Raw genomic sequence first — 11,229 nt, 5'->3', positions numbered from 1 at the left:
CATGTCAAAAGGTCACGGATTTCGGGGTGGGGGGGGGGGGATAATATAGAACACACGATAGAACAAGGAAACCGATGACACTTTTGAGAACTTGAAATGGCTTGAAAGCCATTTTTTTGTATCGTCAATTTTGACTTTTTTTTTGTGTTTTACAAAATCCAAAAATCCTTACGGTATTGTTACTACGAGTTAACCTGCCACCCAGTCCGTGAAAAAAAAAAAAAAAAATATAAGCTCACGTCCCCGAAAATTGGTCTCCTATGGAGAAGATGCGGGTTAAAGGTTTATCTGTTGATACATACAGTATCTTTTTTAATATTTCCATTTTTTTTGTACGAGGACAAAAATTCATCGTTTCGAATCAAAAGTACTGATAATCGATTGATTCGAAATTGGTGAATTCTCCAGGGATTGTTATTCCTTCGTTAAACCAAGGTTGATGAACATGGGATTTCGTGGTTCTTCATTTTTTTGGCATTAGTCACATGAACTCAGCGGATGACCAATCCTGTAATTTCTATAAAGATTAGAAAATGTTTTTAAATAAAAAAATATCTCCAGTCTTTCCTTTCGTTGTGAAAAAAAAGAAAAGGAGAGAAACGAAAAATCGAAGAGAAAACATTTGGTTTATACGTTGACAGCTAAGAGAATTTGGAGATTTCTTTATTTCATGAAATCATCAGGATGATCTATATAGACGTACATGTGCAGAGTGGGTTAGTATGGTGACTCGATTATATATATATGCTTCCCCGTATGCTTTCTTCTAATATGTTCATTAACGTGGGCTTTCTGTTTCCCTTTTATGCCGCAATATGGACACTTGAAACGTGGCGCTAAACCACATTCGTAACGCAAGTGTCGCTTAAGACTTTTCACCACGGTGTAACCCTTCCCACATTTGGGACACACGTAATTTCTCGTAGCTTTGTTACGCGTCGTGTTGCATCTCGAATACTTGCGTCCTTCTTGAAGCGTCGGGACGCTCTGATAAACTTGCGCGTAATCACGGTAGAGATACGTAGGTCGTGGCTCTGAAATCATAAAATTGTTAAAATATTAGAAAAACGACAACAGTACAGGAAAAAAAGTTACATCTTTCGTTTGCACGGAGCTCTCCAACTAGATCGTTCCAAAAGCTAGTGCGAAATCTGTGACATTCCTGAAGAACCGAACGATACTATAAAAATACATAAAAAAAATAAAAAATAAAAAAATAAAAAAAAAATAAGACGTGCGCCAACGATACACAATGTCCAATTGAAGCAGAAAATTGTTAAAATATTAAGCTCTAAGATTGCAATTTATTCAAATCCGTAAGTCTAAACCCTATGACATACAATGAAGTTTAACTTCGTTAAATTCGTGATCGAATCTTGCTTGATTTATTTAAGTATAACGTATCCACGTAATAGACCTCGTGACCCGGATGCTTCTTTCTGATGTGGGAGTAAACCTGCGAGGTTTGTTTGCTACGCAGATCGCAGTAAGGACACTTGAATTTCGGCTCTTGACCACACTCGTTCTTGAAGTGACGGTTTCGGTTACTTTTCTGCGTAAAGCCGCGATTACACTTTGGACAGTAGAAGAGACTCTTCGTTGGATGACAGAAACTGCCACGAGCATTGTTAGACGTTGCCGGCGGGTAGTTCATCACGTTTCCCAGGACACGTAGGTCTGAAAAAAAATATACAAGCACGAGTCGTCAAATTTTCTGCGTTAACCAAGACACTTAATTTTGGACTTATGTACTTTCATTTATTAATCTTTCTCACGAAGGTATGTTTATTAGCGAACAGTCAAGGTTCAAGCGATGTAAGACATTGCACATAAAGATTCTTGGACAAAGCTCAGCCTCTTGGCCAATTGAATTCAGCGATGCGTCCATTGGAAATATATATTTTTGGAGAACAAATTTTTTGTTTTATTCACCTCTATATGTCAATCGATGCAAAGCTAAGATTTCGTACTGCGTAATCGTGGACTGGGCGTGAAGAGTCAAGCGATACTACACAAGAACACAGTGGTTGTTACGTTTATTCCTATGACAAATTATTAGACTCTGGATTAAGAGGATCGTTCGGTACGCGATGAAATAGTAATTCGTTATTTTTCTTATGTCATATAATTCCTGTACACAAGAACTTTACACGTTGCGGTTATGTCACATTGTAACAGCAAGGAGTCGGCACAGACCATATCGCGTGTGTCGGATCCTCAAAAGGAAAAGCGAGGATGACAGTTTTAAAGACTCATGGTCTTTAGGAACACAAAAACAAGGTTACCATAGAGCTCGGAAAAGAAACAAGTCATTCTTATACTAATAATACTCAGACTGTGCGGGAGGCTCGAACCAGAAAAGTCTTTGCAGGTTCTTAATACTTTAGGTGCACAACGTAAACTTCTTCGTTGTGATGTCGCGCCCTTATGTGGGACATTACGTTTGACGTTTGCTTACTGCGAAATTCACAATATGGACACTGAAATCTTGGCGATTGGCCGCACTCGTATTTCAAGTGACGCGTCATGTTGCCCTTAACGCTGAAGGAACGAGGACATCTTGGACAGGCGAATGGTTTTCGTACTTTTGGAACGAATGAGAATTTACAGGATTTTGACGAGTCTTTGATCTCTGAATTCTTGTCGCTTTGAGAACGAGCGTTCTTATGCACTGGGGAAGTCGAGGTACTTGTGATGGTGGCTGTGGTGATTTTGACGATTTCTTCATTCGGGGAATTTCGAAAATCTCGACTGGCACTTCGCGAGCCTTTAGGCATGTTTTGTAAAATGAAGCTCAGGTCCAACTGGGGTGCGTAGTAACCTGAAATATCAATGTCACAGTGTTATTAAAGATTGAAGCTGCAACATAAGTGACATCTAATCGAGCCGTGTTAACGAATATAAATTCGTTGATATTTTTAATTTTTCATTCGATTGAATTTTTTTTTTTCAACATGCTCGCACGATCTGTTGACACGGGGGAAAAAATTGGTCGATCCTGTATATATGATAAATGCGTAATCGTAAATATTTAATACGGGGAGGAGCTATTTAATTTATTTGATTCTTTTTTTGACCCTCAAATAATAAAGGGTGATTTACATCGTTCTGGTGTTAATTGTGAAAACTTTCTTGTTTTCATGTTTTTTTTTTTTTTCATGTGTGTAAATGGATATTTTGCTTGCAGGGCAAATCATAATGACATTGAAATTTTTGATCATGTACACATTCGTGATTTACATATCGATCTGTTTCGTTTCAGTACGAATCCTCGACTGCATCTTGAACAATGAAACAGTCGACTTTCGTGGAATTTATAGGGTTTTGGAATTTTTGAAATCATAGGTTGTCCTCTGTATCGGTAGTTTCCCGATGGCAGATTCGGGACACACGAGGTACACTAAAATATGAAAAAAAGTGCTCTTTAAAATTTTGGCTGGAGATGCTACAGCCAAAAACAATTGAAGGATGCAAGAATAAAGGACACAGGAAACAAAAAATATATATATTACTGTCGCTACTTTACATCGAAATTTCTTAGCTTGCTGTTTCTACGCTTTCATCGATTTTGGACTCATGGTCCATCGGTCTCGGAGATCGAGATAGGAATTACTTAAAAACAGGAAAAATCATTGTCAGTCATTGAAAGTTGGCATTTTCTTTTTGAGAACAATAAATTGTCATTGGGCGTAATTAAATTTTTTGTTCCAAAAAAATTTTATTCGTTCAAATTATTCTTCTAGATACGTCTTATCAGAGACAACAGAAAGCATGCATTTTTTCATCGATGAAAAATTGTGGTAGATTCGCATGATGAATCGCCAAGTGCCGGACCATATGACCTTTTTGAAAATGTCGCACTCCGCAATGTGGACATTTAAAACGTGGTGGCTGCTTGCAATGATATTTCAAGTGGGACAGCATCGATTTTTTCCCTTTGTACAACTCGTGGCAGCTCGGACACTCGTATATCTGGTTAGATTTTTCAAATAAATTGTCTGGTTTCTCATTCGAAAATTCCATCGACGATTCACCTGCAATTAGTAACACACTGTTAAAAGCATCTGTGTCAAAATTAATATAAAAGTATTGTATATTTTTTCCCCAATACCGTACATTAAATTTTAAATACATTATTCAATTTGAAGGGATGGTATTTCAAAAAAGAAAATACTGAATTTTAATATTTCTACGTGAATGTATTTCAAGTTTCATGACATTTTAACGAATATAAAAATCAACTTTATAAGAATTAATGTAACTTGGCCAATATTCATATAGAAACGTATATTACATTTACCTTATCTCTATATTGTTTCCAATAAACTTATGTATAAGAATATATGTGAAATTGTGTACGTAATATATTTAAAACATAACTTGGAAATATAAATACATGTATTTAATATATCTGCACTATATATATATATATAAAAGATATACAATATAGGTACTTTTTTGGTTAGGTTTTTTGGTTTTGATTTTTTAGAGAGGGAATTAATATCCTCTCCTGACAGGTTCTGTGAGACAATACTGCAATAATAGGAGTTGGTGCAGCAGCGGGATTAATACTGCTGCGTTGCTTTTAAGAGGTAAGAGGTTTCCTGCAAATTATAAATTAGCTTGTTGATTCTAAGAGTTTGATATCGAAGCAGTGCGACGGATTGGACCACCAGGTGCTATCCAACGGCAATTGAAATTCATAATTGTGTAGTATTTTTCCATAGTCCGTTCATAACGTGCAATTTAATATAGAAATATTGTCAAAATTCTTTAACGGTGAATCACCATTCAATGTCATCTATATTAAATGTCACATCAGTATGTCGAAATTAATATTCGATTATCGAGGTAGCAATACAAAGTGTATAAATTTTTCTCTTAGAGACGTCATTTGTAAATTTCACTTAACTCGGTATAATAAACGTGTTGTGAATTTCAATTAATTATTTATGTAACTCATGCATGAAAAGCGCTACTTCTCGTACCTCCAAAGTGTGGCGTAAGTGGCGCTTTATAACTGAGGATGCTATAAAAATGGTGCGCATGCGCAAATCAGCCCAATTTTACTTAATCGCACTAGTGCTTTCTTCTCGCATTAGTGCGATAAAGTGAACTTTGTTCTCGCGCGCTGTTACGAAACCGCATTCGCTCTGGAAGCCTTCCTTGCTTTCCTTATGGCTGCCTCCTACAATTAAGAGATGCTCCAGTCACTTTGGAGGCAGAAAAAGTAGCACTTTTCATGCACGCGTCACAAAAAATATTATGTGATACTGGTGCAACAAAGCGAATATTATACGCAGGTCGTGAACTTTGTCACACTCGCTGCAGTCGTACCACAAGCAGCACTCGCCTTCGGTTTCGTGCGACAAACTTCACCGCCTGCCTGTAAAGTTCGCTTTTTCGCACTCGAGTCGCAAAGTACTGTAACAGTACGGACAATGCTGAAAATCCATAATTAAAAATCACAAAATTCGCCACGATAAAACACAAATGACCAATTCTTAGTAAAGGCTAAGAAGTGTCTTCGTAACATATATTTCATATAAAGTTCCAAGCACTACATTTTTATATTTAAAAAATTCAGAATGGAATGCCTGTAAAAGAAAATCAATAAAACAAATGAAAAAAATAATTCCAAAGGGGAACCATTCGAACAAGTAAATATTACACAAGAAAACATTTTATTATTTACAACTGGTTCTTCCAATCGCTCTTACATATGGTCAATAATTTTGCATGGATATCAACTTTGGATAGAGGACAAAAAAAAGTAATTGCCAAGACAAGAATATGAGCATCCTCGAACGAACGGAATGTTTCTGACAAGATTAACAGGCTAATTCGAAAGCATAAATGAATTTATGTCGAACGAAAATAAATTGTTTATAAATCATTTATACACTGTCGTATATTTCGCATCGTGACGTTACAGTCTTAATGAATCCTCAGCAACTACCAAAATCACGGGCCTACGATTATCAGCGCAGCCAATGAGTTCCATGGGGTCCCTGACTGTTTCACAGAAGGACCCGGGTTCGAATCCAGGTCAGAGCCCATTTTTTTTTCCATTCCTCAAGCGCTTCCTGCCGTCAAAAAATTGAATCGTTATAACGAATGGTGTCTGGCCAATTCGTTATAACTAATATATTATTTTATTCGATCCTGTGTTCTTGCCTGGGCAATATAGTATTCGTGGCTATGTCGATGCAGTAAAGTTCGCAATTTGCATGAAAAGTACGTATGTGCGTCCAGACGTGTGTTCGCTGCCGAAGACGATGCTTGCAGTAAGGACATTCGAATCTTTGCGGAAATCCACACTCGTATCTGTAATGACGTATCATGTGGCTGCGATGCTTGTAGCTGCGACAGCAATTGGGACAAGGATGACGACGAATCGGATCGTCGTAGCTGTTGAATCTTCTTGTTGATAATCGATGAAGGGGTAGTGTCTTCTGGGATGGGTCTGAAAGAAAAAAAAAATAATGATCGATTAGTAATGGCACTATGATATTTTCCAATATCATCCACTTTGGGGGAGAGTGGGAGAGAGATAGAGAGAGGAATTATTTTGTATCTACCTGAAGGAAATATCTGAAAAATAAAATCTAAAATTAAAATTAGAATGTATGTACAAAATAAAAAACTAAATTTATTCTCTCACTTTAGAATGGATTCTTTTTCGTTTAACAATCGATAAAAAAAATTTCTCTTAACTTATTTCGTATATTGTATCTGAAAAAAAAAAATTTGTAATCTCTCATATTTTTGTACTCTATACGACATTTTGCTGCACTGGACGTATATGCTTTGTCTATAGCATCGATAAGTCAACGTAACAGATTGCTCTGTTTGGATGTCTTCCCCGGATATGACGATATATGTGATCCTTCCTTTTATTCCGAAAACCGCAATGAGGACAAGCGTATTTCAATTCCCGGTCGTCAATGTCCATCTTTTTACGACGGGTCTGTCTTGAAAACGAGCCCGTCAATCCTGCGGACACGAACGAAGGATCAGTTTTGAAGATTATTTTCAAAATAATGATTTCGAAGGAACCTAGCAGAAACGAATGGGTAAGGAAGAATGATAGGAGAGGAAAGAAATATTCCAAATAAACCAGAAACAGATTGTCGTGGAGAGTAAATATTAAAATAAGTAAACGTAATATCTAAGACCGAAAATAATATATCTAAAAATCAAATTATACAACAGAAAGTTTACTAAGATTGGAAATATTGTATGAAAGAACCCAGAAATCTTATAGGCTTACAGAATTTTATTAGGACGACACTTGGGTATATCTATGAACAGGATTATCCATCACCATGATAGCAGACATAAATAAAAAAGACATTCTGAATTGTAATACCATCTTCTACAGTTTTCCATAATTTATAATTCCATTAGATCTGCAATACCCTAAAACGTACCAATCCGTTTTCCCATGTACATCATTCGATTACATAAAAGAACAAGGTACAAGTATTTTTCATTACATTAAAGATCTCTTTATTCTTTAACAAGTTCTCTATCTCTCTCTCTCTCTCACACTCTCTTATACGCCTTACACATGCTTTGCCCTGCAAATAAAAATTAAACAATACTAAATTTTACGTGGAAGCTTTATTTTTCTCTCAGTAAAGTTTCTCCACGTAAAGGCCCAGGCCCACATGATACTTTCTAATGTGCGCATATAGATTTTGTGTAAATTTCGAAAGTTTTCCGCAATAAGGGCACTGGTATTTCGGCTCCATTCCACATTCGTGTCGTTGATGCTTCACCATGTTCCTCTTTAGGGTGAATCCTCGATTGCATCGAGGACAATGATAATTCTTATTTACCGAATAGACCTTAGGACGACCTCTTCTTACTGCATATATATCTGAAAGCCAAATTTTTACATCGATTAGAGAATCGTCGACAGTTCCGTCCACGTGGAGAAGACTGTTCCAGTGTTTTGAGTACGTCACAGTGACAGGTGAAAAGATATAAATGAACAATGACTACGACGAGCAGATACAGTGAGCAACTTTAATATTCGGACACTGAGATTTTTACTCAATTACGTCATAACTTCATTCCTAATTAAAAAAAAAAAAATGATTATGGATTACGATGCCGTATACGCTTAATAAACAATAGCATAAATTTTATTTACATAACTTGCAACAGTCGTTGAATAATACGGTTTAAATAAAACAGTGTCCGATTTCCACGTTACTTTAATATTCGGACACTGAGATTTTTACTCAATTACGTCATAACTTCATTCCTAATTAAAAAAAAAAAATGATTATGGATTACGATGCCGTATACGCTTAATAAACAATAGCATAAATTTTATTTACATAACTTGCAACAGTCGTTGAATAATACGGTTTAAATAAAACAGTGTCCGATTTCCACGTTACTTTAATATTCGGACACTTTGAGAAACTACATATTTATTTTTCGGCTGGTTTTTGTTACAATACCTGTTTTAATATTTTGTTGGGTAACCATCCTGCTTTATCACTTCTTGCAAACGCTGCTGCATATTATTAATAATTTTTTTCTAAATATTCAATACTCAAACTAAATTTCTTCTTTTGAACGATTTTTTAACATTTCTCTGGAAGATATTGGTGTTTTTCGAATTCGGCGCTCTAGTTCATCCCAGAGATTTTCAATGGGTATAAGGTCAGGTGGTGGTTGCAAAACTTTTGGGCAATTGTACAGCAAATATTCCTGCACAATGCGTGCCTTATGTTTCGGGTCATTATCCTGGTAGAACTTGAACGTATTTAAAATCCCCAGTTTTGTAGCACTTCTGTGTAAATTTTTTTTCATTATGGTCATGTACAAATTTTTGTCCATAATCTTTTCGATGAAAACTAATTCGCCCGGTTCGAAAGTCGAAATACAGCCCCAGACCATTACACTGCCACCTCCGTGCTTTACGCTCGGCCGAAGATTTTTAAATTTAAACTCTTCCTTTTTTTTCCGCCACACCATCCTTCGTCCATCTGAGCCAAAAATATTAAATTTACTTTCATCAGTAAAGATGAGATCATTCCACCATGTTTCATCCTACAAAATAATTTCTTTGGCATAATTCAGTCTCTTCTTTCGATTCTTTTCACTCACGTACGGTTTCTTTCTAGCCACTTCTTCCATTGTAGCCGCTATTTCTTAAGGATCTGCGGATCGTTTGAGGATGCACGTTTCTTCCAGTCTCGTTTAAGCGCTCCGATGCTAATTTTGGTGCACTGAGCGTAGGGTCCTTATTTATTTTCCTTAGCAATTTTTTCTCATCGCCAACGTCTAATTTCTTCGGTTGGCTTTTTTGGGGTTAGAATCTATACGATCCTCACATTTGAACCGCTTGACTATATCTCCCACTGTACTTTTGCTTATGTTAAGCAGAGCAGCAATTTCTCTGTACGATTTTCCTTTGGCATTATGATATATTACAAGTTGCCGTATATAAAAACTCGTGTTCGCTTTGCGAGGCATTGTACCGCTTGACTATATCTCCTAGCAATTTTTTCTCATCGCCAACGTCTAATTTCTTCGGTTGGCTTTTTTGGGGTTAGAATCTATACGATCCTCACATTTGAACCGCTTGACTATATCTCCCACTGTACTTTTGCTTATGTTAAGCAGAGCAGCAATTTCTCTGTACGATTTTCCTTTGGCATTATGATATATTACAAGTTGCCGTATATAAAAACTCGTGTTCGCTTTGCGAGGCATTGTACAAGTGTATTATACGATGATCGACAAATAACTAATGAAATAAGGGTTAAACTAGAACGCTTGACTAGATTTGTAAACAAATATTATCCTCTAACTCGGCTTGAATATTGGAAAAAGCGCTACATTGGTAAAGTGTCCGAATATTAAAGTAACGTGAAAATCGGACGCTCCGAATCGAAATTGTTCCCTCTTAGGCATCTTCACCGTGTCCATAGCCATCCCACTCTAAATGTTTTCTACGAAAATATATGGAAAAAAAATTTCCAAAAAATATTCACCTCACGAATTATCGCTTAGAACAATTATTTATTAATCTACATTTATTCAATTCCTATAATATGGCAAGGTTCTCCTTATCACGACCGAGGTACATTACTTTGGCAAAAAAATAACAAGTTAATAAAAAAATCAAATTAAAACTTCCAAGCGGGAAGCTTTAAGAAACAAGGTAAATTTTAAGAAACAGGAAGTAACAACTTGGAAGCCAATTGTAACCATATTCTTCAGAAGAGTTTGTATTAAAACATTTGCTGGCCATGATGATAGTTTCTTATGTGACACGTAATACTGGATGAGTGTCTATAACGTTTATAACAATAAGGACACTGTAGTCTCAATTGGTTGCCGCAAAGATAACGTAAATGATAATTTCTATCCTTCTTGCGTTTGAAGTACTTGCCACATTTGTGGACAAGTAAGTCTATCTGCAGTCTCGTAGGGAGTCCAATCTGGAAAACGAAAAATTAAAACGGGCGTGAAGCAAAGATACTGGTAAAAAAAGGGGAAAAAATAAAAATAAAAATGTAAATTAATTTTCATCCTTTATCACGTTCATCGTCATTATCGCGTTCCTTGAGAACTCTTGTGACAGTATAGTATTTGATAATTCTTGAAAAGGATATGAAGTTTCTTGTTGTATGCAGTTTTAGGGGTACCTGGATAGTTACAAGGATACGGGTAAATCCTGTTTCTGGCACGATTTTTATTTTTCTTGAATATTTCTCATTAAAACATCTTATTCACGCCGACAGGCATTTTTGGATGCCATCTACGTATGTGTCGATAAATATTCGAGGAAGAATTATCCTTCTTGTGGCAGTAAGGACACGCGTATCTTGGAGTTTGACCACACTTGTGTCTAATCAGATCCCACATCCTGCGAAATCCTGCGTTGCACTTGGGACAGACGTAGCTCGTTAAGGACATCGAGTCAGACCAATCAGGTGGTTGTATATCTGGAAGAAATCAGAGTATTAATCGTGATTCGTAAAGATAGGAAAAACTGAAAAGCAGGTTTTGGTTTTAAAAAAAAAAGAACATTGATTCCAGTGAAAATGATCATACACGGGCAACAAAGAAACAACACCTAACACGTGAGAAAGTTGATAAAACGATTAGCACGTGACACAAAGATCATAGTAGACAACAAAATGAAAAAAATAAAAATAAAAATCATAAAGAGACAAATTTTTTTTTTTTTTTTTTTTT

The 11,229-nt window shown here is 36.2% G+C and overlaps 2 protein-coding genes and 1 non-coding gene across 11 annotated transcripts in view; all 3 read right to left on the bottom strand.

The window, feature by feature from the left end:
- Positions 1-11,229, bottom strand: part of LOC107263934 (longitudinals lacking protein, isoforms A/B/D/L) — an 80,773-nt gene that overhangs the window by 15,883 nt on the left and 53,661 nt on the right. The window contains exons 7-9 of one of the 9 annotated variants that reach the window (XM_025081407.1): positions 2,459-2,821; positions 1,418-1,677; positions 803-1,034 (exon numbers count right to left, since the gene is read on the bottom strand). The exons of 6 other annotated variants lie outside the window; for them this stretch is intronic. In XM_025081407.1, the coding sequence (XP_024937175.1) occupies positions 876-1,034; positions 1,418-1,677; positions 2,459-2,821 (782 nt within the window). In that variant the 3' untranslated portion in view covers positions 803-875. Of the gene's footprint in view, positions 1-802; positions 1,035-1,284; positions 1,678-2,360; positions 2,822-11,229 lie in introns of those variants that run through there. 2 more of the 9 variants (XM_025081409.1, XM_015731641.2) reach the window with 2 other exon arrangements.
- On the bottom strand, positions 7,042-8,604 carry LOC107263947 (zinc finger protein 239-like). Its single transcript, XM_015731666.2, has 2 exons — positions 8,478-8,604; positions 7,042-7,885 (listed from the first exon to the last, which is right to left on the bottom strand). The coding sequence occupies exons 1-2, from the start codon at positions 8,503-8,505 to the stop codon at positions 7,638-7,640; spliced, it is 276 nt and encodes a 91-aa protein (XP_015587152.1). The 5' UTR covers positions 8,506-8,604; the 3' UTR covers positions 7,042-7,637.
- Positions 10,546-11,229, bottom strand: part of LOC107263945 — a 1,508-nt gene continuing 824 nt past the window's right edge. The window contains exon 2 of the transcript XR_003058668.1: positions 10,546-10,976. This is a non-coding gene — a transcript (uncharacterized LOC107263945). The remainder of the gene's footprint in view (positions 10,977-11,229) is intronic.

Source organism: Cephus cinctus, unplaced genomic scaffold, assembly GCF_000341935.2.
Source record: "Cephus cinctus unplaced genomic scaffold, Ccin1 Ccin1_scaffold0168, whole genome shotgun sequence".
NCBI classification, from domain to species: domain Eukaryota; kingdom Metazoa; phylum Arthropoda; class Insecta; order Hymenoptera; family Cephidae; genus Cephus; species Cephus cinctus.
The sequence above is the reverse complement of the archived record's forward strand: the minus strand, read 5'-3'. Positions and strand labels throughout refer to the sequence as shown.

What these genes read in the sequence shown, in the direction of transcription:
- LOC107263947 (XM_015731666.2), bottom strand. Translation starts at nt 8,505, where the DNA reads ATGGTTACCCAACAAAATATTAAAACAG. An exon ending in CCAACAAAATATTAAAACAG is followed by an intron (nt 7,886 to 8,477) that starts GTATTGTAACAA and finishes TTTGGCTTTCAG; the next exon opens with ATATATATGCAGTAAGAAGA.